At 42.0% G+C, this 27,779-nt stretch overlaps 1 protein-coding gene across 1 annotated transcript in view; it reads left to right on the top strand.

The window, feature by feature from the left end:
* Positions 1-980: 980 nt before the first annotated feature.
* The window catches only part of CTDSPL (CTD small phosphatase like), a 125,442-nt gene continuing 98,643 nt past the window's right edge, over positions 981-27,779 (top strand). Inside the window, 2 exon segments of the mRNA XM_030830180.2 lie at positions 981-1,028; positions 1,031-1,298. Coding sequence (XP_030686040.2) covers positions 981-1,028; positions 1,031-1,298 — 316 coding nt within the window.

Raw genomic sequence — 27,779 nt, 5'->3', positions numbered from 1 at the left:
GCTCCGTCCGCAGACGACTCCTCCCTCCACCCAACCCCTGGTCACTCTTGGGTCCCGCATGTCCGGACCCTTCAGGATTCCTCACACTCTGGGACCCCTCCGTTGACCGGCGCACCCTCGGGTCCCTCCGAACCTTCCTCGCATTCAGGGGTTCTTCCTCGCACCAGCGCCCCGGACCCCTCCGCGGGCCGCCTCGGTGTAAGGGACCTCTCTTAGCAGCCTCTACCTCCGCAAACCACTGCCCTCCGCGCCCAAGTCCCTGACCCCTCGCTTCCCGCGCCGGGATGCCCCTCACCCAGCACCTCCCCCAAGACACCCTCTCGGGACCCTCCTCCCCTTCCCTCACATCTGCCTCCTACTCTTCCTGCCTCCTCCCGGTAAACATCCCTCCCAGGGTACTCCTCACTCTCGCATCCATGCGATCCCTCCTCGGGCCCCCGGGGTCCCACTCCGAACACCCCTCCGAGCCCTACCCGCACCCCCGCGGGCCCCTGCCTAGCCCCCCACGCCCCTTAGCCCACTCATCTGCCGGACTCCTCCTCACGGCCCTCGCACCCCAGGCCGCTCACCCCACTCATTTTCCCAGAACCCCTGACACCCCCACACACCCCGGCCCTCTTATCTACCGCCAGGATCCCTCTGGAATCCCCTCCACCCCAAGCCCCTCACCCAACTCGTCTGCCCAAGACCCCCGCCCGCCCTCCACTCACCGCCTCGGCCTCACCCCGAAACCCTCTCCCCCCGGGGCCGGCTGGCAGCGCCGGCGGCGGCGGCGGCGGCGGCGGTGGAGGCCGGTCCTCGGGCCGGGACACACCCACCCGCCCGCCCTCGTTCCCTCCCTCGTTCCCTCCCTCTCTCCCGCCCGCCCGCCCTCGCTCCTGGCTCGCTCCTTCCCCCTCGCCCGCTCCCGCTTCCCGCGGCGCCCGGCCTCCCGCTCCGCCTCCCCGTGCGCGGCTCTCCCGGGCGCGGCTCCGGGGTTCATGGTGACGAGGCGGCGGCCGCTCCAGCCCAGCGGCGGCGGCGGCGGCGGCGGCGGGAGCGGGGGCGCGGGCCCGGGCCGCCTCTCCCAGAGAGCGGGGCCGGGCGGCGGGCGCGCCCAGGCGGCGGCGGCGGCGAGCGCCCCCCCCGGCCCGCGGCCCCGCGCGCCCCCCGCGCCGCGCGCCCGTGCGCCTGGCTGCCGGGGGGCCGGGCCGGCGGGCTGCCGCCGTGCCGCGCACCCATGGACGGCCCGGCCATCATCACCCAGGTGACCAACCCCAAGGAGGACGAGGGCCGGGCCCCGGGCGCCGGCGAGAAAGGTGAGGAGGGGCGCGGGCGGGGCGGGCCGGGGGCGTGGGCACTCCCCGCGCGGCCGGAGTTGGCTGCCGGGCGCCGGCCCGGGCTGGGGGAGGGGTGCGTGGGTGCGGGGTGTGCCGCAGGGAGGCCGGCGTGCGGGTGCCGGCGGGAGGGGGAGTGTGCCCGCGCAGCCCGGGGCGCGGGAGGGGGCGTGCGCCTCTCCCGGGGGGTGGCAATGTGGGACCGACCCTGCCGGCCGGGAGTTTGTGTGTGCGCTCACGCCGACGGAGAAGTTGTGAGCGCGCGTGTGTGTTCCTGGAAGGTTGGAAGTGTGTGTGCCCTGTGTGTGCAGGAGACAGACGTTGGAAGGGTGTGTGTGCACTTAACGGAGAAGTTGTGAGTGTCGTGCACCCGACACGTTGGGAGTGTGTGTATGTGTCTATCGGTTTATGTGTGTGTGTGCACTTGCATGTTGTGGGTGTGCACACACCAACTGAGAGACGGTAAAGGTGTGTGTGTGTGTGCACCTAACAGAGGTGGTGCGCTCGGGTTTTCCTGACAGGCTGTGAGTGCGGGTGTGTACCTTATGTAGAGGTTTCTGTGTACCTGACTAGGAGGTTGTGGAATGTATGTGTGCATGCCCAAAAGAGCCTGAGTCTGAGAGTTTGTATGTGTTCGCTCCTGACAGTTTGTGTGTGCAGATGATTGTGTGCCTACAGCACCCAGCTGGCAAGTTGAATATGTTGTGTCCGTCAACTGGCAGGGTGTATGTCTGTGTGCACTCACACCCAAGAAGGCTGTGTGTGCTGTGCCTGACCATGAGCCTGTGTGTGCAGCGTGCGCACCCGACAATGAGGCTGTGTGCCGTGCGTTTAGTTGGTTGCACAAGTGAGGTAGGGGGTCGGGGGGAGCATTGCTGAGCCATCCGCCCTCCTTGACTCTGCCGTCTCAGTGACACCAGCCTGCTGGGCGCATCTGCAAGGCCTGGTCCTCCCTGGGTCCTTTTAGGGCCCAGCTCTCATGGGCACTGGGGGAGCCCTTGGGGGCCAGGTGTATCCCTTCCCGGAGAGTCGGCACTGTGCTGCAGCACCTGGTCTGATTTCAGCACATTTTGGCCCCGTCACCCACTTCTGTTATCTTTTTTGCTCTTTTCCTTTGTGTCCCTGCCCCTCTTGGAGACCTGTTGTCCCCCTCTCTCATGTGCCCTGCTTACTGTCACTTTAGTGAGCTGGCCTGAGGCTTGGACAGTTTTGAAGAGCCAAGGAATCTGGCTTGTTTTGTTCTGGTGACTAAAGCTTCCTGTTATGCGCAGGGCAAATACCTGGACCCAGGTCAGGAGCAGCCCACCAGGACACGCCCCTCCCCTCTCCAGGCCTGGCCTTTGACTTTGACAGAGTCAGATTTCTTTCCATGTGTTATTACTCTTGTGCCAGTCGGGTGAGGTGTGCAGCCCTACGGAGCAGTGGCGTGGGGGTGGGGAGAACACCCCATTGCCTCTCCCCAAGCAGGAACGGCTGAGCAAGCCCACCAGGAAAATGCAAGAAACCACCAGAGGCACCCTGAGATTGGGGATTTGTCAACCCATTTGCACTTTCATAGACCATAAACACTGTGTGTCTGTGGACTTGTTTTCTTTTACGTAAAATTAGAAATCAGACTCCCCCAGGCATTTTCCTGTGCCTTACAAATGGGCTATAAAAAACTCTGCAAAAGGGTGCTCCAGATGAATCTTCATGTCTCTCTGGAGCCCAAGTGGGCAGCACCTTGGTTGGTCTGGCCTTCCTGCCTCTGGGGCTGTTAGTTCTTGGGGCCCTGGCCTGCTGGCTCTGGGCTGGGCATGTCCCCTCAGGGACGTTTTGGTTGGAGGCATCAAGGAGATTTGATGCCTCTGCTTCTCTCCTGCTGTGGATTGAGTGCTTCGTGTGATGCTTTGCCAGAGAGAATCCACAGCTCTTGAGAGGAGAGGGGTGGTGGAAAGCAAGGAAATATTTGTCGAGGCTTCAGCCTTCCTGCTGCTCCCCACCTGGTTCCAGGAGCAGGCACTTACCCAGCTTTCTCTTTTCGTCTAGCTGCTAGGCTTCTAAAGTGGAGTCAGTTATCCAAAATCCAAAACATGTACAAATACTCAAGGATGGTGCTTGTTCTATTCAACTTGTTTACATTGCCCTCCATGACAATCTTTTATTATCTTTAACTGTTTATTTTGTTTGTTTTCTAGTGTCAGGTTGGTTTTGGTAACTGATTAGAGGAATTCCTCACCTGCTGCTTTGGGATGGGGTGGCTAGCTAGTAGATGCTTCTTGTTGAAGCATTAAAATCCTACTCAATTTAGTTTCTCACTTTAAAAGCTGGAAATAATTTTGGTTAACTATAGTGTGGCAATAAACTTTAGAACCAAGCTTTGGAATAGCTTCTTCAGATTCATAAACCACTAAACAGGTTTAGCAATGTTTCTTGCTTAAGCATGTTGATATATTTAGATAGGCACAATGTATTTTATTTTTATTTCTTTTTAATTGCCAATTTTAATTTTTAATAAAATATGGTATTTATAAGGTGCCTTCCATTTGGTATACACAGTAGATGAGATATAGCTTAAGCTCTCAGGACTGTAATAAAAAAACCAATTTATTGGAGACAAAACAGGCACAATGTATTTTATATCATTTGAGTTTTAGGTAAATACTTAATCCTTTTGGTTTTTATTATGGGGCCTGGAATGTTGTAAGTTTTTGTGATAAGAAAGAAATGCTTGGTTTTAAAAGTTTACTGTTATCATTTGTTCTTAAAATAGGAATAATAATGACTGCCTTTTGGGTTTGATTTGGGGGTTAAATGAGATGAGGTATGTTAAAGACTCTGCCTGGTTCACCAGTATGTCACTATCCCATAAACCTTTCTTTAGGTTTAGGTTTGCAGAGAAAGTAGTAATGGGCCCAAGCATGGACTTGGGCGGGCGTGGGGGCAGTTTGCACAAGTTGAATTACTTTTTGACACTTTGCCTCGTGGTGGTGCACCACTCAGAGATGGCTCTCCCTGTCAGAGGTGTGGCCTGTCACCGAAGATTTTTTTTGTAATCATGTTTGACTTGACTGATGGTATAAAGATGCAGAGACAGTTTTCCCTGAGTTTAGCTCAGCCTGCTTTGCTATCTGGAAATTTATTCTTACAAATCAATATGAAAAAGTCAAACAATGCAGTAGAAAAGTGGTCAAGAGATATCAACAAGAAAAATCATAGAAGAGGAAATCTGAATGTCCAGTAAGTGTATGAAATGACACTTTACTTCCTGTGAAATTTTTTCATGCATCAGCTAGGTTAAATATTTAAATGACTGACAACATTCAAAGTAAACAAAAGTTTGGGGAAAGGAATACTTTTGTAGTCTTTTGTGAGAGAATAGAATACAGACTTTTTAGAGAGTAATTTAGTACTGACTCATTTAGGAACACATTTGGCTGCAAGTAACAGAAAACCAGACCTAACCTGATAGGAGTTTATTCTTGTCACATAGCAAGCAGTCTGGAGGTAACTGCCGGCTGGCTTTGGTTCAGCAACTCATTAGTATCAGGGCTGACCTCACTGTGATTCCCTTGACTTCCCTACATGTTGTAACATGGCTGCCGCCCCTCCAAACACCACAGCCACCTTCAGGGCAGGAAAAAGGGACAGTGCCAGTCATGTCCAGCCCTTTTTACTCAGAAAGCAGAAACACTCCTAGGGACGGCCGAGCAAACTTTTGCTGATGTGTAATTGGCCAGAACTGGTCATGTAGTCAGTCGAGCTGTTTTGGAGGTGGGAGAGGAGAAGATGATTGGCAATAGGTGGGAACAGGTGTTGGTTCAGCCAATCAACAATTTTGGCCACACCTGCAAAGCCCCGGTCTACTTCTGGATTTCTCTCCTAGAGAAATAGCCTCATATGTGGTCCAAGAAACAGCACAAGGATTTTCACCAATGGCTACATTGCTTGCAATAGCAAAAATTGGAAACATCCTAAGTGTCAAAGGATTAGACTGTGGTACATCAATTCCATAGAATACTGCAAGGTACTTGAAAAGAATGAGTAAACATAGATCTAAACATACCGACGTGCAAATTTCCAAGACATTTTGAAGCAGGGGGAAAAATCAATTTGAAGAACAGTATAAACATTGTGATCCTGTCTCTATTTAAAAAAAAAATCAGACACACACATAAAACTGTACATATGTCTAGAAATGCACAAAAAATCTGAAAAAAATCTGAAGGAAATACTTCAAACAGACAATACTTCCCTGGGGAAAAGACAGGGATGGGAAGCGAGGGAACTTTGCTTTTTGTTTAAATATTAATGAAAATGTACTTGTGCTTTACAGAATTTTTTTTTTTTTTTTTTTTTTTCTGTACGTGGGCCTCTCACTGTTGTGGCCTCTCCCGTTGCAGAGCACAGGCTCCGGACGCGCAGGCTCAGCGGCCATGGCTCACGGGTCCAGCCACTCCGCGGCATGTGGGATCTTCCCGAACTGGGGCATGAACCCGTGTCCCTGCATCGGCAGGCAGACTCTCAACCACTGCGCCACCAGGGAAGCCCCTGGAAGAATTTTTTTAGCTAAAAAAAAAGAAAAGAAATTTCTGTAAGCTAATACATGTCGCTTGATGGGATTTCTCCAGGCAAGTTTGTTTTGGCAGAATTTTAGCCTAAAATGCTAGGTATATTTCCCCCAAATGTTTGCAACACTTAAGCTTAACTCAGAAACCTTTGACCTTTGAGCTGCATTAGTTTTGTTAAAAATTATAGCAAGGAGAAGATTCTTGGAAGCAATAGTTATTTCAGATGCTGGGACACATTTGAAGTAGATTCAGTTTGATTAGCTTTTTAATAATAAACTTTTTATTTGGAGATAACTGTGCATTTACATGCAGTTGTAAGAAATCACACAGAGGACTTCCCTGGTGGCGCAGTGGTTGGGAGTCTGCCTGCTGATGCAGGGGACATGGGTTCGTGCCCCGCTCTAGGAAGATCCCACATGCCGCGGAGCGGCTGGGCCCGTGAGCCATGGTCGCTGAGCCTTTGTGTCCGGAGCCTGTGCTCCGCAACGGGAGAGGCCACAACAGTGAGAGGCCCGCGTACCGCAAAAAAAAAAAAAGAAATCACACAGAGATCTCCTGACCTCCCCCTGCCCCACCCTGCCACCTGGTTCCTGCCCATATTAGCATCTTGCAAAACCTTAGTACAAAATCATTGGTGTAGTCAGGATACAGAAAAATTCCATCACCTGGAAGATCCCTCATGGGGCCATTTTATAACCACACCTACTTCCCTCCCATCCTCACCCCTTCTCAGCCCATTGGCAACCACTAGTCTGTTCTTCATTTCTGAAATTTTCTCACTTTATATAAATGTATAGGGGCTTCCCTGGTGGCGCAGTGGTTAAGAATCCGCCTGCCAATGCAGGGGACACAGGTTCGAGCCCTGGCCCGGGAAGATCCCACATGCTGCAGAGCAGCTAAGCCCATGCGCCACAACTACTGAGCCTGTGCTCTAGAGCCTGCGAGCCACAACTACCGAGCTTGTGGGCCACAACTACTGAAGCCCGTGCGCCTAGAGCCCATGCTCCACAACAAGAGAAGCCACCGCAATGAGAAGTCCACGCACCTCAAGGAAGAGTAGCCCCCGCTCGACGCAACTAGTGAAAGCCTGCGTGCAGCAATGAAAACCCAATGCAGCCAAAAATAAATAAATAAATAAAATTTAAAAAAATAAATAAAATATATAAATGTATATAAATGGAGTCAAACAATATGTGCTCTTTTGGAATTGACTTTTTTCATTCAGCATAATTCTCTGGATTTTCAGCTAGGTTGTTGCTTGCATCAATATTTTCTTCTTCTTTATTGCTGAGTAGTTTTCCGTGACATGGATATACTACAGTTTGTTTAACCATTTACTCTTTGAAGAACATCTGATCGTTTCTGGGTTTGGGCTATTACAAATAAAGCTGCTTTAAACATTAATGGACAGGTTTTTGGGTAGACATAAGTCTTCGTTTCTCCAGGATAAATACCCAGGCACACAATTGCTGGGTCATATGATAGTTGCATATTTAAAGAAACTGCCAAACTGTTTTCCAGATTAAATGTATCAATTTACAGTCTCACCAACAATGTGTTAATGATCCAATGTGGAGAACCACATCCTCACCAGCATTTGATGTCACTTTTTTATATTAGCCATTCTGATAAGCATGTATTAGTATCTCATTGTGGTTTTATTTACATTTCCCTGATGGCTAATGATGTTGAACGTCTTTTCATGTGCTCTTTTCCTTCTGTATATTTTCTCTGATGGGATGTCCCTTCATGTCTTTAGTCTGTGCTCTAACTGGATTTTTTTTTACTGTTGAGTTTTGAGAATTCTTTTCATATTCTAGATATTAGTCTTTTGTCAGATATGTGGTTTGCAAATATTTTCTCCTTATCTTTAGCTTGTATTTTCATCCTAACACAGACTTCTGCAGAACAAAAGTTTTAAATGTTGAAAAGGTACAATATATCAGTTTTTCCTTCTATTGATTGTGCTTTTGAGGTCAACTCTAAGAACTCTTTATCTAGCACTAGATCCCAAAGATTTTCTCATATGCTTTTCCTAAAAGTTTTATAGTTTTACATCTAATACCATTATCTATTCTGATTTAATTTTTGTAAGGTGATTGACTTAGATTCACTTTTTGTCTCTGGCTGTCGAATTACTATAGCCACATTTGTTGGAAAGGCTTTCCTTCTGCTTTTGCGCTTCTTTTCCATCTCTGTCAAAAATCAGTGCATCATATTTGTGTAGGTCTCTTTCTGAGTTTTTTATTTTGTTCCACTGATTTATGTGTCTATCCCTCTGCCTGTATCACAGTCTTGATTACTGTAGCTATATGTTAAGTCTTGAGATAGGGTAGCCTGATTCCTCCAAATTTTGTTCTTTTTCAAAATTGTTTTAGCTGTTCTAGTTCCTTTGTCTTTCTATATATATTCTACAATAATCTTGTCTATATCTATTTAAAAAAACTTGCTGAGATTTGGTAGGAATTGAATTAAACCTGTGTGTCAATTTGGGGAGAATTGACATCTTTATTACTTTGAGTCTTCCAGTTCATGACCACGGTATGTCTTTTCATTTATTTAGATATTCTTTGATTCTTTCATCAGGGTTAAATAGTTTTCAGCATACAGGTCCTATTAATGTTTTTGTTAGATATGCATCTCAGTGTTTCTCTTTTTTTAAGTTATTTTATTATATTTTTAATTTTGGTGTTCATGTGTTCAGTGCTAGTGTATAGGAATACAATTGAGTTTTGTATGTTTTCCTTGTATCCTGTGATTGCTCATCTCACTTATGAGTTATAAGAGGCTCTGTATACTTCTTGGGGCTTTTAACATAGACAAACATGTCATCACATAAGAACACTTATATTCATTTCTGATTTGTATGCTTTTATTTCTTTTTCTTGCTTTATTGCACTGACGAGAACTTAGAGAAGTATGATGAATAAGAGTTGTGAGAAAGTACATCCTTGCCTTGTTCCCCATGGGAAATCATTTCAGTATTTTACCATTAAGTATATTGTCACCTGTTGTTTTTTTGTATGTCTTTATCAGGTTGAGGAAGCTCTCCTGTATCCCAGTGTTTCTGGGAGTTTCAGAAATGGATGTTGAATTTTGTCATATGCTTTTTCTGCATCAGTTGATATGATCATATGAGTTTTCATTTTTAATCTGTTAATATAGATTACACTGATGGATTTTGACATATCAAACCAGCTTGCATGCCTAGAAAAAACCTCATGGTTGTATATATAGTTCTTTTTATATATTAGTGAATTCTTTTTTTTTGTTTTTGTTTTTTTGTTTGTTGTTTTTTTTTTTGTGGTACGCGGGCCCCTCACTGCTGTGGTCCCTCCCGTCGTGGAGCACAGGCTCAGGACGCGCAGGCTCAGCGGCCATGGCTCACGGGCCCAGCCATGGCTCACGGGCCCAGCCGCTCCGCGGCATGTGGGATCCTCCCGGACCGGGGCACGAACCCGTGTCCCCTGCATCGGCAGGCGGACTCTCAACTACTGCGGCACCAGGGAAGTGCTATATTAGTGAATTCTAATTGCTCATATTGCTAATATTAGCAATATTTCTGTTGCTAATATTTGAGGATTTTTACATCTGTATTCACGAGTGATATTGGTCTGTAGTTTTCCTTTTTGGCATGGTCTTTATCTGGTTTGGTATCAGCTTTGTAAAATAAATTGGGAAGTATTCTCTCTTTTCTGGAAGAGATTGTGTAGCACTGGTGTTCATTCTTCAGTGAAATCATCTATGCCTGGAGATTTCTTTTGAGGGGGGTTTTTAAATTACAAATTCAATTTCTTTAATAGTTACAGAGCTATTCAAATTATCTCTTTCATACTGGGTAAGTTGTGTCATTTTTGTTTTTAGAGATTTAATCCATTTCATCAAAGTTGTCAAATTTGTGTGTAGAGTTGTTCATACTATTATTCCCTCGTTACCTGTTTGAAGCTTGCAGGGTCTGAAGTGATAGCCGCTGTTTCTCATATCCCCTGTTCCATTCGTAGTATTGGTAATTTGTGTCTTCCGTGTTATTTTTTGGTCAGGCTTGATAGAGGTTTCTCAATTTTCTTGACCTTTAGAAAGAACCAACTTTGTGTTTCATTCATTTTTCTCTACTGCTTTATGTTTTCAACTTAATTGATATCTGTTCTTTTCTGTTAAAAATTTTTTTTAATTTAATTTATTTTTTTATACAGCAGGTTCTTATTAGTCATAAATTTTATACACATCAGTGTATACATGTCAATCCCAACCTCCCAATTCATCCCCCCCCACCCCACCCCCCACCGCTTTCCCAACTTGGTGTCCATATGTTTGTTCCCTACATCTGTGTCTCAATTTCTGCCCTGCAAACTGGTTCATCTGTACCATTTTTCTAGGTTCCACATATATGCGTTAATATACAATATTTGTTTTTCTCTTTCTGACTTACTTCACTCTGTATGACAGCCTCTAGATCCATGCACGTCTCTACAAATGACCCAATTTCGTTCCTTTTTATGGCTGAGTATATTCCATTGTATATATGTACCACATCTTCTTTATCCATTCGTCTGTTGATGGGCATTTAGTTGCTTCCATGTCCTGGCTATCGTATATAGGGCTGCAATAAACATTGGGGTGCATGTTTCTTTTTGAATTATGGTTTTCTCTGGCTATATGCCCAGTAGTAGGATTGCTGGGTCATATGGTAATTCTATTTTTAGTTCTTTAAGGAACCTCCATACTATTCTCCATAGTGGTGGTATCAATTTACATTCCCACCAACAGTGCAAGAGGGCTCTCTTTTCTCCACACACTCTCCAGCATTTTGTTGTTTATAGATTTTCTGATGATTCCCATTCTAACTGGTGTGAGGTGATACCTCATTGTAGTTTTGATTTGCATTTCTCTAATAATTAGTAATGCTGAGCAGCTTTTCATGTGCTTCTTGGCCATCTGTATGTCTTCTTTGGAGAAATGTCTATTTAGGTCTTCTGCCCATTTTTGAATTGGGTTTTTTGTTTTTTTAATATTGAGCTGCATGAGCTGTTTATATATTTTGGAGATTAGTCCTTTGTCCGTTGATTCATTTGCAAATATTTTCTCCCATTCTGAGTATTGTCTTTTCGTCTTGTTTATGGTTTCCTTTGCTTTGCAAAAGCTTTGAAGTTTCATTAGGTCCCATCTGTTTATTTTTGTTTTTATTTCCATTACTTTAGGAGGTGGATCAAAAAAGATCTTGCTGTGATTTATGTCAAAGAGTGTTCTTCCTGTGTTTTCCTCTAAGAGTTTTATAGTGTGCAGTCTTACATTTAGGTCTTGAATCCATTTTGAGTTTATTTTTGTGTATGGTGTTAGGGAGTGTTCTAATTTCATTCTTTTACATGTAGCTGTCCAGTTTTCCCAGCACCACTTATTGAAGAGACTGTCTTTTCTCCATTGTATATCCTTGCCTCCTTTGTCATAGAGTAGTTGACCATAGGTGTGTGGGTTTATCTCTGGGCTTTCTATCTTGTTCCATTGATCAATCTATGTTTCTGTTTTTGTGCCAGTACCATATTGTCTTGATTACTGTAGCTTTATGGTATAGTCTGAAGTCAGGGAGTCTAATTCCTCCAGCTCCATTTTTTTTCCTTCAACACTGCTTTGGCTATTCGGGGTCTTTTGTGTCTCCATACATATTTTAAGATTTTTTTTGTTCTAGTTCCGTAAAAAATGCCATTGGTAATTTGATAGGGATTGCATTGAATCTGTAGATTGCTTTGGGTAGTATAGTCATTTTCACAACATTGATTCTTCCAATCCAAGAACATGGTATATCTCTCCACCTGTTGGTGTCATCTTTAATTTCTTTCATCAGTGTCTTATAGTTTTCTGCATGCAGGTCTTTTGTCTCCCAAGGTAGGTCTGTTCCTAGGTATTTTATTCTTTTTGTTGCAGTGGTAAGTGGGAGTGTTTCCTTAATGTCTCTTTGAGAATTTTCATCATTAGTGTATAGGAATGCAAGACATTTCTGTGCATTAATTTTGTATCCTGCAACTTTACCAAATTAATTGATTAGCTCTAGTAGTTTTCTGGTGGCATCTTTAGGATTCTCTATGTATAGTATCATGTCATCTGCAAACAGTGACAGTTTTACTTCTTCTTTTCCAATTTGTATTCCTTTTATTTCTTTTTCTTCTCTGACTGCCGTTGCTAGGACTTCCAAAACTATGTTGAATAATAGTGGCGAGAGTGGACATCCTTGTCTTGTTCCTGATCTTAGAGGAAATGCTTTTAGTTTTCCACCATTGAGAATGATGTTTGCTGTGGGTTTGTCGTATATGGCCTTTATTATGCTGAGGTAGGTTCCCTCTATGACCATTTTCTGGAGAGTTTTTATCATAAATGGGTGTTGAATTTTGTCAAAAGCCTTTTCTGCATCTATTGAGATGATCTTATGGTTTTTATTCTTCAATTTGTTAATATGGTGTATCACATAGATTGATTTGCATATATTGAAGAATTCTTGCATCCTTGGGATAAATCCCACTTGATCATGGTGTATGATCCTTTTAATGTGTTTTTGGATTCTGTTTGCTAGTATTTTCTTGAGGATTTTTGCATCTATATTCATCAGTGAAATTGGTCTGTAATTTTCTTTTTTTGTAGTATCTTTGTCTGGTTTTAGTATCAGGGTGATGGTGGCCTCATAGAATGAGTTTGGGAGTGTTCCTTCCTCCGCAATTTTTTGGAAGAGTTTGAGAAGGATGGGTGTTAGCTCTTCTCTAAATGTTTGATAGAATTCACCTGTGAAGCCATCTGGTCCTGGGCTTTTGTTTGTTGGAAGATTTTCAATCACAGTTTCAATTTCATTACTTGTGATTGGTCTGTTCATATTTTCTATTTCTTCCTGGTTCAGTCTTGGAAGGTTATACCTTTCTAAGAATTGGTCCATTTCTTCCAGGTTGTCCATTTTATAGGCATAGAGTTGTTTGTAGTAGTCTCTTAGGATGCTTTGTATTTCTGCGGTGTCTGTTGTAACTTATCCTTTTTCATTTCTAATTTTATTGATTTGAGTCCTCTCCCTCATTTTCTTGATGAGTCTGGCTAATGGTTTATCATTTTTATTTTCTCAAAGAAGCAGCTTTACATTTTATTGATCTTTGCTATTGTTTTCTTTGTTTCTATTTCATTTATTTCTGCTCTGATCTTTATAATTTCTTTCCTTTTGCTAACTTTGGGTTTTGTTTGTTTTTCTTTCTCTAGTTCCTTTAGGTGTAAGGTTAGATAGTTTATTTGAGATGTTTCTTGTTTCTTGAGGTAGGCTTGTGTAGCTATAAACTTCCCTCTTAGAACTGCTTTTGCTGCATCCCATAGGTTTTGGTTCTTCGTGTTTTCATTGTCATTTGTCTCTAGGTATTTTTTGATTTCCCCTTTGATTTCTTCAGTGATTTCTTGGTTATTTAGTAACGTATTGTTTAGCCTCCATGTGTTTGTGTTTTTTACATTTTTTTCCCTGTAATTGATTTCTAATCTCATAGCGTTGTGGTCAGAAAAGATGCTTGATATGATCTCAGTTTTCTTAAATTTACTGAGGCTTGATTTGTGACCCAAGATGTGATCTATCCTGGAGAATGTTCTGTGCGCACTTGAGAAGAAAGTGTAATCTGCTGTTTTTGGATGGAATGTCCTATAAATATCAATTAAATCTATCTGGTCTATTGTGCCATTTAAAGCTTGTGTTTCCTTATCAATTTTCTGTTTGGACGATCTGTTCGTCGGTGTAAGTGAGGTGTTAAAGTCCTCCACTGTTATTGTGTTACTGTTGATTTTCTCTTTTATAGCTGTTAGCAGTTGCCTTATGTATAGAGGTGCTCCTATGTTTGGTACATATATATCTGTAATTGTTATATCGTCTTCTTAGATTGATCCCTTGATCATTACGCAGTGTCCTTCCTTGCCTCTTGTAACATTCTTTATTTTAAAGTCTATTTTATCTGATTTGAGTATTGTTCCTCCAGCTTTCTTTTGATTTCCATTTGCATGGAATATCTTTTTCCATCCCCTCACTTTCACTCTGAATGTGTCTCTGGATCTGAAGTGGGTCTCTTGTAGATGGCATATATATGGGTCTTGTTTTTGTATCCATTCAGTGAGCCTGTGTCTTTTGGTTGGAGCATTTAATCCATTCACATTTAAGGTAATTATCGATATGTATGTTCCTATTACCATTTTCTTAATTGTTTTGGGTTTGTTTTTGTAGGTACTTTTCTTCTCTTGTATTTCCCACTTAGAGAAGTTCCTTTAGCATTTGTTGTAGAGCTGGTTTGGTGGTGCTGAATTCTCTTAGCTTTTGCTTGTCTGTAAAGCTTTTGATTTCTCCATCGAATCTGAATGAGATCCTTGCCAGTAGAGTGATCTTGGTTGTAGGTTCTTCCTTTTCATCACTTTAAGTATATCATCCTACTCCCCTTCTGGCTTGTAGAGTTTCTGCTGAGAAATCAGCTGTTAACCTTATGGGAGTTCCCTTGTATGTTATTTGTCATTTTTCCCTTGCTGTTTTCAATAATTTTTCTTTGTCTTTAATTTTTGCCAATTTGATTACTATGTGTCTTGGCGTGTTTCTCCTTGGGTTTATCCTGTATGGGACTCTCTGTGCTTCCTGGACTTGGGTGGCTATTTCCTTTCCCATGTTAGGGAAGTTTTTGACTATAATCTCTTCAAATATTTTCTCAAATCCTTTCTCTCTGTCTTCTCCTTCTGGGACCCCTGTAATGCGAATGTTGTTGCATTTAATGTTGTCCCAGAGGTCTCTTAGGCTGTCTTCATTTCTTTTCATTCTTTTTTCTTTATTCTGTTCCACAGCAGTGAATTCCACCATTCTGTCTTCCAAGTCGCTTATCCATTCTTTTGCCTCAGTTATTCTGCTATTGATTCCTTCTAGTGTAGTTTTCATTTCAGTTATTGTATTGCTCATCTGTTTGTTTGTTCTTTAATTCTTCTAGGTCTATGTTAAACATTTCTTGCATCTTCCTGATCTTTGCCTCCACTCTTTTTCCGAGGTCCTGGATCATCTTCACTATCATTATTCTGAATTCTTTTTCTGGAAGATTGCCTATCTCTGTTTCATTTAGTTCTTTTTCTGGGGTTTTATCTTGTTCCTTCATCTGGTATATAGCCCTCTGCCTTTTCATCTTGTCTATCTTTCCGTGAATGTCTCTGTTCTTTTCTTTATTATTTCCTTCCTTCTGCTTGATTTGGGTTTATTTTGCTCTTTTTCTAGGTTCTTGGAGGGGAACTTAGATTATTGGTTTGAGACTTTTCTCTTTTCCTAATGTATGCATTTAGTGCTACACAGTTTTCTCTGAGCACTACTTTTGCAATATCCCACAAATTTTGATTTATTATATTTTCATCTTCATTCAGTTCCATGTAATTTTTAAAAATAGGCTTTATTGGGCTTCCCTGGTGGTGCAGTGGTTGAGAGTCCGCCTGCCGATGCAGGGGACACGGGTTCTTGCCCGGTCGGGGAAGATCCCACATGCCGCGGAGCGGCTGGCCCCGTGAGCCATGGCCGCTGAGCCTGTGCGTCCGGAGCCTGTGCTCCACAACGGGAGAGGCCACAACAGTGAGAGGCCCGCGTACTGCAAAAAAAAAACCCCAAAACGAAAACAAAACAAAACAAAAATAGGCTTTATTTTTTAGAACAATTTTAGGTTCACAGCAAAATTGAGCACAAAGTATAGAGTTCCCACATAATGCTGACCCCACACATTTTCACCTCATTTGGGTAAATACCAAGGAGCGCTATTGCTGTACTATATGGTGAGAATATTTTTTGTTTTGTAAGAAACTTTCAAAGTGTCTTCCAAAGTATTTGTATCAACCTTAGTTTTCAAAAGTTTAGTTATGGTATGTCTTGGCATGGATTTCTTCAGGTTTATCCTGTTGGGGATTCGCTCAACTTCTTGAATTTGTATGTTGTCTCTTAACAAATTTGCGAAGTTTTCAGCCAGTATTTCCTGAAGTGCTCTTTCAGCACTGCCCTTTTCTCCTCTTGTTCTGGGACTCTGATGACACAAATATTAGATCCTTTGTTATAGTCCCACAGGTTTATCAATACTATTCTTTTTTTTTTTTTTAACCTTTTCTCCCTGTCGATTCAGATTGGGTAATTTCTGTTGGTCTATCTTCAAGTTCATTGATTTGTTCTTAGTCCCCTCCATTCTGCTATTGAGCCCATACACGAGTTTTTTATTTCAACTTTTGTATTTTTTTTGTTTAAAATTTTCCATTCAGTTTTTCTTTATGTCTTGTATTTCTTTACTAAGACCTTCTATTTCTTTGCTGAGGCTTTCTATTTTCATTTATTTTAAGTGTGTTCCTAATTGCTTTTATTGTAGCTGCTTGAAAATCTTTGTCAGGTAAGTGTTACATCTGTGTCTTCTTGGTGTTGGCATCGATTGATTGTCTTTTTTTTCATTCAGTTTGAGATCTTCTGGCTCTTGGTATAACAAGTGAATTACAGTTGAAACCTGGACATTTTCATATTGTTATGAGACTCTGGGTCTTAGTTCAACCTTATGTTTTAGTTGGTTTTCTCTGGCACTGCTGTAGCAGGGAAGGGGGAACACTGCCTCGTTATTGCCAGATTGAGGTAGAAGTCCAAGATCTCCACTTGTCCTCTTTTGGCAAACTGCTGGGCGGGGGAGGGAGTTTCAGCTCACACATGCTCTCTGCTGAACTGCAGTGGGAGTGGTCTCACTACCACTGGGTGATGGTGAAAGCCCTGAATCTTCCTGTCCCTCTTCTGACTCCACCCCTGTAGGTAGGGAAGGAGCATTTCATTACTGCTGGGTAGGGATAGAAGTCCAAGCTGGCCACATGGTCTCCACTGACACCACTGGGAGTGGAAGGGACTCAGTACCAGCTGTCAGGGATGAAAGTCTCTTCTGCCTACGTGGTTTTCTCAAACACTACCCCAGCAGGGTGGTGGGGTGCTTCCTTACACCCTGGTGGGGGTGGAATTCTACATACGCACTGGATTTTGCTAATATAGGTGGGGTTGGGGCCACAGTGTGTGTGTGTGTGTGTGTGTGTTATTCGCTGCAGTAGAGCAGTTATTATCTGAAAGCTTTCTGTCTTACTAGACTGTCCCTTTTCTGATCCTTTGGTTACAAAGAATAGGCTTTTGAGAGGACTTTGTCTGCAACTGTTGATGTTTGCCCATATCCAGCTCCTTCAGCTCTAAGTCTGGGTTATCTGAGGTAAAAGAAAACCCGGGGGTCACCACTGTCAGTTCAGGTCTCAGGTCCCTCGCTGCTCTGCCTTCTCTCCACCTTCAGTCTTTTTATGTTTGCTATATAAACCAGGTTTTTAGTTGTACTGAGTGGAAAGAATAGGAAGAAGTATGTTTACTTCATCTTCTTGGAAGTACAAGTCCCCTGATTAATTTTTAGACCTATCCAAATTAAGTGTTTTAAGGAAGACTGGATTTGGAAAGTTGTAACTTTCAAGGTTTATTTCAGCAATGTGCTAATGACTGATGTAAAAGTCAAATTGAGTTAGTGCTTTGAGAATCTTGATTGTCCCTGAAAAAGAGAAATGATAAAGAATTCAGTGTGAAATCAGGTCTAGATCAGTGGGGCTTCAGTGACAACTGTTGTTGAGCCAACCTTCAAAGGATGCGTTCATAAGCTTACGTCGTAACACCAGAATTTAGATCAGAATTCTCAAGTATCCTGATTTAGATGTATTTTTGATCTAATATTCTGTTTGATTGGCAAGCATGTTTAAACCCATATCTTATCTTTCACTTTGTTTCTCAAATGAGAAAGCATCCATTTAAGTAGATAGAAGAAGTGTCTTCCTCGGGTAAACACAAAGGAGCAGTTTATCTCTGGTTTTAGCGCTTGTGACCACCAGGCAGGGCTCACTGGCCAGTGAGTGGAAAAGCCTGCTTCCAGTCTGTGCTGCCCTGAAAGTAGGTCTGAGGACTTCAGAAACTTGGCCCAGGCTGCACTTGACCGGAGTGGCCCAGGTCGGAGGGGAACCCCATTTGCAATGGCAGGACTGGGCTTTCAGGGGGGACCACACAGCTTTACGTTTAATTCTGAGGTATTTATTTATTTTCCTTCCAGTTTTGTTGACGTACGACATTATTTAAGTTTAAGGGATACAGTATAATGACTTGACATACATACGTATTGTGAGATGATTACCACAATAAGTATACATCCATTACCTCATATAGTTACCAAAAAAATGTTTTCCCTTATGATAAGAATTTTTAGGATTCACTTCCTTAGCAACTTTCAAATATACCATCCCGTATTGTAAACTACAGTCATCATGTTGCACGTTACATCCTTAGTGCTTGTTATCTTATAAATGGAAGTTTGTACCTTATGACCACCTTCACTCACTTCCCCCCTCCGCACCCTCTGCCTCTGGGAACCACAGTTCTGATCTCTTTTCCTATGAATTTGGTTTTTTTTAGATTCCACAATAAGTGAGATCATAAAGTATTTGTCTTTTTCTGACTTATTTCATTTAGCATACTGCCCCCTTAGGTCCATCCATAATGTTGCAAATGGCAGGATTTCCTTCTTTATTATGACAATAATGTTCCACTATATATTGATAATATATGTGTGAATCTATATGTATATGAATCTTACATGTATATGAATATATATATAGATGTGTGTGTGTGTGTGTGTGTGTGTGTGTAGTGATGTTGGGGGTGGGAGAAGGGGGATACATGGCAGGGCCAGTGGATTCACTGGGTCCTTTCAGCCAGGAATTGGCAGAGGTCAGAAAACACTCTGGCCACAGACGATTCTAGATTTAAATATACAATACATATATAATTTTTTTTCACTTGCTTTGGTAATAATGTATGATGCTACGGTCAGCAGTATATAACTACTAATCAAGGGAATGTAAGGATTCTCTTGGGAAATGTTGAGGTATAATATATACCTTGAAACTTATTTTCCAGATATTAAATCATGATTTGTAAGACATTTGAAGTTTAGTATTTTTAATGACCTAGCTTTCTTTTAAAAATCTACTTTCGGGACTTCCCTAGTGGGGCAGTGGTTAAGAATCTGCCTGCCAATGCAGGGGACATGGGTTCGAGCCCTGGTCTGGGAAGATCCCACTTGCCTTGAGCAACTAAGCCCGTGTGCCACGACTACTGAGCCTGTGCTCTAGAGCCCGCAAGCCACAACTACTGAGCCCACGTGCCACAACTACTGAAGCCCGCACGCCTAGAGCCCATGCTCCGCAACAAGAGAAGCCACTGCAGTGAGAAGCAACGAGGAGTAGCGCCTGCCCGCCACAACCAGAGAAAGCCCGCGGCAGCAACGAAGACCCAACACAGCCAAAAATTAAATAAGTAAATAAATAAATCTACTTTCATTAAATAGTTTCCTTTTCTTTAATCTTTTTTTTAAAAATATTTATTTATTTGGTGTACCAGGTGGGCTCCTTAGTGGCATGCAAACTCTTAGTTGCGGCATGCATATTGGATCTAGTTCCCTGACCAGGGATAGAACCTGGGCCCCCTGCATTGGGAGCACGGAGTCTTAGCCGCTGCGCCACCAGGGAAGTCCCTCCTTTCCTTTAATCTTTTACTATTTTTTCTTTTAATGAGGAGGCATGGTCAGTGCTTTATTTAAAATAAAATTAAGCAAATATTTGTCTTTATGGCTTTGAAATAACACATAATGGAGCAAAGGCTTAGGAACTGCTTGTAGCCCTGGGTTGGGATGTGGACATTTTTATATTTGGGGTCAGGACAGAAAACACTAAAAACACATAGTTCTCTGAAACTAGGGCCTAATAAACAGTGGTCTTCATGGATACTAAGGATTATGTAATCACCTAAGTAATCGCTCATTTTGATTCTGAGTAGCTGCTTCAAGTTAAAAACTGAAAGATTTCTTTGTAATTATAACTCGTACTAAGGCTACTTGCCAAAGTGTTTTAAAATCCTGGTACTCAAAGCACTTTAAAAACTGAAGAGAAGTGGCTTAATATGTGATGGCTGATACTATTCTTACCTTTCATAGTTAGCATTTAACCTAAGCTTTCAGTGTTTCACGGTGTCATGAAGAACAAACCACACTACCTTGTCAGCACGCACTACCTTGTCAACACGGCTTGAATAAATGTAGCCTTTTAGTATCAGAGAGAAGTCAGTATTCCAGTAAACATTCATCCTGTACTTGGCATTGTGTATAATGTGTCCCTCTGCATTCTGATCAAGCTCCAGCTTCCATGCTTAATGTATCATAAATTTGTTCTAAATATTTGACTCACTTATGTCTAGGTCAGAAACCACTGACTTTAATTCCAGAACCTTCTGTCAGAGCCGTATTTTCTTTCCCCTTTTTGAGGAATCAGTTCAACATACTCATTTTTGTTTGGGTTAGAACAAAAACATTTCAAGGCAGTCATCAAACAAGCATGCAGTTGAAGGTGCTGTTAACTCTGTCAAGTGTATGAGCACTTATTAGTGAGCATGAATTTTTCTGTCCCACAGGATATTCTGTTTTACTACATAGGCTTGACTGGTTTTTTTTAAGTTTAATTTTTTAATGAGGTAAATTTACATACAATAAAAATCATTCTTTTTGGTGTAACCCAAGGTTACGAAGTTCCGTGAGCTTTGACAAACTCATACAGCTGTGTAACCACCTCCATAATCAAGATAGAGAATATTTCCATGCCTCTCAAAATAATCCCTGTGCCCCTTAGCTGCTACCCACCCTCCACACTCAGCTCAGAACAACTGATCTGTTCTCTCCCCTGTCCTTCCCTTTTCTGAAATGTCATCTAAACAGAATCATGCAATATGGAGCCTTTTGAGTTTGGCTTCTTTCACTTAGTATAATGCTTTTGAAATTCCTCCAGATGGTTGCCTGTATCAGTAGTTTGTTGCTATTTATTGCTGAGTAGTGTTCGATTGTACGCATGTACCACAATCTGAAAGTATATGTTTAACTTTATTTAAAAAAAACTGCCAGTTTTCCAAAGAAGCAGTACTATTTTGCATTTCCACCAGCAATGTTTGACTATTCCAGTTACTCTGTATCTTTGTCAGTACTTAGCATTGTCAATTTTTAAATTTTAGCCATTCTGGTGGGCATCTAGTGGTATCTTGTGGTTTTAATTTCTATTTCACTAACAACTGATAGTGCTGAGATTCTTTTTATGTGCTTATGTGCCATTCACCTTTTGGCAAGTTGTCTGTTCAAATAGTTGCCAATTTAAAAAATATTAGATTATTTGATTTCTCGTTATTGAGTTTGAAAGTTTTTTATATATTCTGGATACAAGTACTTTGTTGAATATGTGTTTTGCAAATACTTTATCCCAGTCTTTTATGTGTCTTTTCATTTTCTAAGCAATGTCTCTGATTTTCCAATTTTTTTGTAGTTAAACACACTTTACATAAAATTTACCATCTTAACCATTTTTTATTTTTTAAATTAATTTATTTGTTTGTTTATTTATTTGGCTGCATCGGGTCTTCGTTGCAGCACAGGCTTCTCTCTAGTTGCAGTGTGTGGGCTAATCTCTAGTTGTGGCACATGGGCTTCTCTCTAGTTGTGGCTCTCAGGCTTCTCTCTAGTTGTGGTGTGTGGGTTTTCTCTCTCTAGTTGTGGCGTGTGGAGTCCAGGGCGCGTGGGCTCTGTGGTTGGCGGCAGGCGCACTCTCTTGTTGAGGCGCGCGAACTCAGTAGTTGTGGCTCGCGGGCTTAGTTGCCCCACGGCATGTGGGATCTTAGTTCCCCGACCAGGGATTGAACCTGGTCCCCTGCATTGAGAGGCGGATTCTTTACCACTGGACCACCAGGGAAGTCTCATTAACCATTTTAAAGGGTACAATTCAATGATATTAAGTATATTCATGTTGTTGTACAAATATCACCACCATCCATCTCCAGAACTCTTTTCATCTTACAAAACTGAAACTCTGTACCCATTAAACAATAACACCCCATTCCCCCTCTCCCCAGCCCCTGGCAACCACCCTTCCACTTTCTGTCTCTGATTTTGACTACCCTAGCTACCTCATATAAGTGGAATCATACAGTATTTGTCTTTTCATGACTGACTTATTTCAGTTAGTATAAAGTCCTCAAGGTTGATCCACTTGCAGCATGGCAGAATTTCATTCCTTTTTAAGGTTGCATTGAGAGAGAGAGAGAGATACAGATTATTATATATCTTTTTATATATGTGATATATAAAATATTCCAGATTTTGTGTATTTATTCATCTGTCAGTGGACATTTGGGTTGCTTCCATGTTGTAGCCATTGTGAATAACGCTGCTGTGAACATGGGTGTGAAATTACCTGTTTCAGTCCCTGCTCTCAGTACTTTGGGGTATATACCCAGGAGTGGAATTGTTGTGGAATCACATGGTAATTGTATATTTCAATTTTTGAGGAACCACCATTCCTGCTGTTCCACAACAGCTGTACCGTTTTACATTCCCACCAAGTACACAAGGGTGTCAGTTTCTCCACATCCTCACCAATACTTGTTACTTCTGTCTTTTTGGTAATAGCTATCCTAATGGGTGTGAGGTGTTGATGATGTCATTTGAAGAGCAGAAATTGAAGTTTATTTGTTTGCATGTGAATGTCCAATTGTTTCCACGTCAGTTATTGAAAAGACCATCCTTTCTCTGTTGTATTGCCTTTGAACCTTTATCAGAAATCAAATGACTATATATGTGTGGGTCTATTTCTGGACTCTATTCTCTCCTTAAATTTTGATCAGCATCCTATTAATGTGAAGCAGTGTTAAGCTTAATATATTACCAGCCCTCCCTCAGAAGTAAATTTTTGGTCATGATTTAAGCAGAAGAGAAGACCAAGACATTTTATAATCTGGCCGGGCAGATTTACTCTGCATTTTGCAATGAAGGGTGTTCTGAAAGACAAAACCTATGACCTTCTCCACTCTTTTGGGAACTTACCCAAACGGATTTTGTACAGTATCTTTTTCCAGGTTTAAAATTGGGGCGGAGAATTTCTTCTAATCTTGAGTATCCTTCTGCAGAAAGTTAATACAAAAGTACAAGATAAGATAAACAAGCATTTGAGTTTAAAATATAGTCTCCCATAGTTATACAATAGTATAAAAATAGTGACTATCTTGATGGAGTCCAAGCGAACAAAAGAATATAATGTCACCAAAACAGAAATAAATGTGCTGAAGCCCCAGCTCTGCAGAGAGGGCCTGGGCTCCAGAGGGCGTGGGAGACACCTTTCAGGCTGTCCACAGATAACTGCCCCAAAAAAGGAAGGGCTTCTGTTACCTAAACAAAAGAGAAGAGCCTGGCAATCACAAGGGTAGCTTGAGTTCTTTTACTACCAGGTAAATAAACCAGGTGAAACTTCTCTGAGAACGAAATCTTCATCCAGGTAGTATGACTTAGTTTGTATAGAAACCACAGTCTATTTGCCACTAATTTTAAGACATTGCTTAGAAAATGATGTCGAGATGATCAGCATCTCAGAGGTGGAAGACTGGGCCAATGGCTAATGTTCTTTTCTATCTTCCTGTCTCTTGTTTGGCCACTCATTCCAGCTCTTCCTCCCTGAAGCTGCTGGATGTAAATTGCCAAAGCACAGCTGTGATTAGTGCTGCTGCCGGCTCAAAGCTGTTTCTCGGTGCTTCCGCATTGGCTTTAAGATAAAAACATGGTGTTTCACAGCCTGTAGCCCTTCACGGGCTGACCCCAGACCACCTCTGCATCCTCCTGTCCAGGGATCCCCTTCCACGCGGTGATGATCCACTGGCTGAGCCCAAAGATGCTGTGCATTGTCCCCCCTCTGTGCATACGCTGATTTCTCTTAACAGATGCCTTTTCCTTTATGTGCCGGGTGGATTCTTAGTCATCCCCTCAGACCCATCTCGAGCGTCGCCTTCTCTTGATACCTTCCTGCACTGTCTGAGCAAGATGCAGTAAACAGAGTGGTCATGTTCAAGGGCACAGGCTTGGGTTTGAATTCCAGCTCCATCACTTTTGAGTTGTGTGAACTTTGACAAGTTACTTCATCTCTCTGAGCCTTGATTTCATAGTGGTACATACCTAATAGGGTGATTATGAGGATTAAATAATATAATATATATGTGTGTATATATAGTGCGTATCAAAGTACATAAGTATTTAATAAGCATTTCTTATTATTATGTCTAGTTCATTTAGTCAGTAAACATTTATCGAGCACCCACTGTGTGTTGTTCACCTGTACCAGATACTTGGGATGCAGAGAAGAGTGAGCCCTGGCCGTGTAGCGGAGGTTCTGAAGCACCATGCTTTAAGAAGAAGACATTTAAAGTGCCATGGAAGTTGCCATTTATTTTATGATGACTATATGCCAAGTACTTTACATGTGTATCTCATTTCATCCTCCAACAGCCTTAAGACGTAGGTGTTATAATCCCCATTGAGGCTCAGAGAGGCTAAGTATCTTGCCTGTATAGTGTAGATAGTAGAGCCAAGAGTTAAACTGCTGTCTGACTCCATGAAAAGGAAATTTAGGAAATATTTGGAGAATATCATAAGCCCTTTGAGATTTACATCTTGAAAGACAGAAACCATATTTTTTCAAAAGATGCTTCTTCCTGCTTCTGCCAGAGGCAGCATATTTAACAGGATAAATTCTAGGGCTCACCCAAGTTGACAGGCCACATTTTCTTACAATTCATCTTCTGTTACTTATATAACAAATTCTGTTTCCTTGAGTCTTGCTATTAACTCTTCATCTCCCTCTTCATATTCAGTTGTGAACTGTGAATAGTAGAAATGAGAGGAGTTAAAGTTTATAGTAAAGGTTAAGACTCCAATGGCTTTTATCTCTAAAAATCTGGCAGAAGTGACAGCCTTCACTATTAAGACTTACACACTATGTCTAAGTGTGCAACTAAATAAAAGTGGACTTTTAAGATATTTTTAGAGGGATAGGATGCTAAGAAGGCTCTTAAAGATGCTTGAATCCCATTATAGTGGTCAGAGTTCTAAGTGGCAAAACACGGAACCTGCCTAAACTGTTTTAGACAGAAAGGAATTTGTCAAAAGGTTTTAGTGGCTTGTAGACCCACTGGTATGGCCAAAGAATTAGATTTGGCTGTTTCACAGCCAGGAAAAAAACATTGAACTGTATCTTAGGACTACTTTGGTGAATGTGCTACTGCCCTCACCTGCTGCTGATTCAGCTCAGAAGCATCACCAGAACAATATTTGTCCTCCCTTAAACTTGGCGATCGTTTCTAAGAACTATTAGAAATAAAAGGAAGCCAGTGCTCATAGGCCTACTTGATTCTCTTGAGGTATATGCTCATTTGAGGAGCTGGGCTGAGATCTAGTTAGAAGAGATCTTATAAAAACAAAATCCTAGATAAATAAATTGAGGCATGTTCAGACAATGAAATCATATACAGCAATTAAAGGGGATAAACCAGAGCCACATCTATTCACACGGCTAAGATTTAAAAATGTAATGTTGAACAAAAATGCAGGTTCTATAATAAACACATACAGTTTGATACCATACCAAAAAAAGTTTGAGAACATGCAAAAATAGCCTCTATAGAGTGTATGGATAGATGCATATATTGTAAAATTACAAAAGCATCCCCAGGAATGATGAATTCAAAATAGTGGTTATTTCTGGAGAGGGAGAACAGGGAGTGGGACCAGAGAAGGGTATACAGGCAGCTTCTGTTGTATCTTTAATGTTTTGTTTTTTATGAACTATTTTCTTGAGACAAATAACAGCAAAATGTTAAGCAATCCAAGATCTGGGTAGTTGGGTAGCCCAATATATAGTTGTTTGTTATATTTATTCTCTGTCCTTCTCTGCATAACTAAGTGTTTCCTAATTTAAAGTGTTAATACTGGGCTTTAGTTGAGTATTAAGGTAAATTTTTAAAAATATTACCTCCTTTCCATAGAGATAAATTCAAAAGAAGTGGTACAAATGCAGTTGTTGAATTTAGCTGGTTCTTTTCCCAACAGGAGGGTATTCAGGAAGATATCCAAAACACTTGGTCACTGAGCTTTCCAGAGGGAGTTGGAGTGGTCCTCAGTCGTAGCTCAGGCTGTGCCAGGTATGCAAGCTGGAGCCAGGTCACACCCCAGTCCTATTATGTTTCTCTCAGGTGACCTTCCAAAGGGTGTCATGAGTGCTTGGTCTAGAGCCAAGTTAGCTTTGTGTAGAGTGCTGGCAACAAAAGTCCATGTTGGTTTAAAATGTTCTATTTACAACTGTGTGGTCAAATAGCCTGGGTGTCATCAAAGGAATGGTTTGCTTGATTTGCCAATTGTGCCCTGTTATCGTGGGAATTTATTTTGGGGATAAAGGAACTGAAATGTTGAGCCAAGTCCTTTCTATTAAGCGAAGGAAAATCATATTGGAAGGAGAACAAAGAAATGTGTGAAATGCAAAATCAAGAGGAGTCATCTTAAAACAAATCACCTGAACAAGTGTTTGAAGACCCCTGGCATCCCTGGCGCACAGAGGCCCTCACTAAGTCTTTGAACTGGTGGGATTTCCATTTGGGTGGAACTCTGGTTCCCCCTTGGTCTAGGCTGCTTCCAGCACCATTTTTTAAAAAAATATTTATTTATGTATTTATTTGGCTGCATCAGGTCTTAGTTGCAGCATATGGGACCTTTTACTTGCAGCATGTGGGATTTAGTTCCCTGATCAGGGATGGAACCCAGGCCCCTTGCATTGGAAGGGCGGAGTCGTAGCCACTGGACCACCAGGGAAGTCCCAGCTCCATTTTTTTAGTGCAGGAATTTTTAACCTGGAGTCCACAGATCCCTAAGTGGCTCATGAGTAGAATTCAGGGAGTCCATCAACTTGGTTAGGAAAAAATATTACGTCTTAATTTTCATTGACCTCTAACTAAAATTTAGCATTTTTCTCAGTTATGAAGTAACTGGCAACAAACCAGTATAATATTAACAGTGCCTGTAACTTTATCATCATGTCCAAAATAGATTGGCCTGTGATTTTCTTCTCTTTAAATGTCCTTGACGTTTTGGTATCAAGGTTATGCTGGCCTCAAAAAGCAAATTGGAGACTTTTATTCTCTGGAAGAATTGGTGTAAGGTTGGGCTTCCCTGGTGGCGCAGTTGTTAAGAATCCACCTGCCAATGCAGGGGACACGAGTTCGAGCCCTGGTCCAGGAAGAACCCACATGCCATGGAGCAACTAAGCCTGTGCGCCACAGCTACTGAGCCTGCACTCTAGAGCCTGCGACCCACAACTACTGAAGCCCGTGTGCCTAGAGCCCATGCTCTGCAACAAGAGAAGCCACTGCAATGAGAAGCCCACGCACCGCAACGAAGAGTAGCCCCCGCTCACTGCAACTAGAGAAAGCCCGCGTGCAACAACGAAGACCAAATGCAGCCAAAAATAAATAAATAAATAAAATAATTCTAAAAAAGAAGAATTTGTGTAAGGTTGGTGTTATTTAATGTTATTAAATGTTATTAAATGTTTAGTAGATTACATTGGTGAAGCCCTTCAAGGTCTGAAGTTTCTTTCTGGGAATCTTTTAAAATATAGATTTAATTTATTTAATATATACAGGACTATTTGGATATTCTATTTCTTCTCATATAAGTTTTGGCAAGTTTCCTTTTCCTAGGAATTTGTCCATTCCTGCTGTTTTCAAAATACTGAGTGAAAGTTGTTCAGAATGTCCTCTTGCCCTTTTAACATCTATAGAATCTGTAACGCTGTCCTCTTTTTCATCCTTTATATTAGGTAAAATTTTAAAACATTAACACAACTCCGGGTTCTTAAGCGTTTAGGGAAATGACAACCGTTGATAGGCATTTAAATTAGTACAGCCTTGGTGACTTCCATGGTGGTCCAGTGGCTAATAAGACTTCGCCTTCCAATGCAG

Source organism: Globicephala melas, chromosome 11 (genome assembly GCF_963455315.2).
Source record: "Globicephala melas chromosome 11, mGloMel1.2, whole genome shotgun sequence".
Taxonomy (NCBI): Eukaryota; Metazoa; Chordata; class Mammalia; order Artiodactyla; family Delphinidae; genus Globicephala; species Globicephala melas.
Note: the sequence above shows the minus strand (reverse complement) of the source record. Positions and strands in the feature narration are given on the sequence as shown.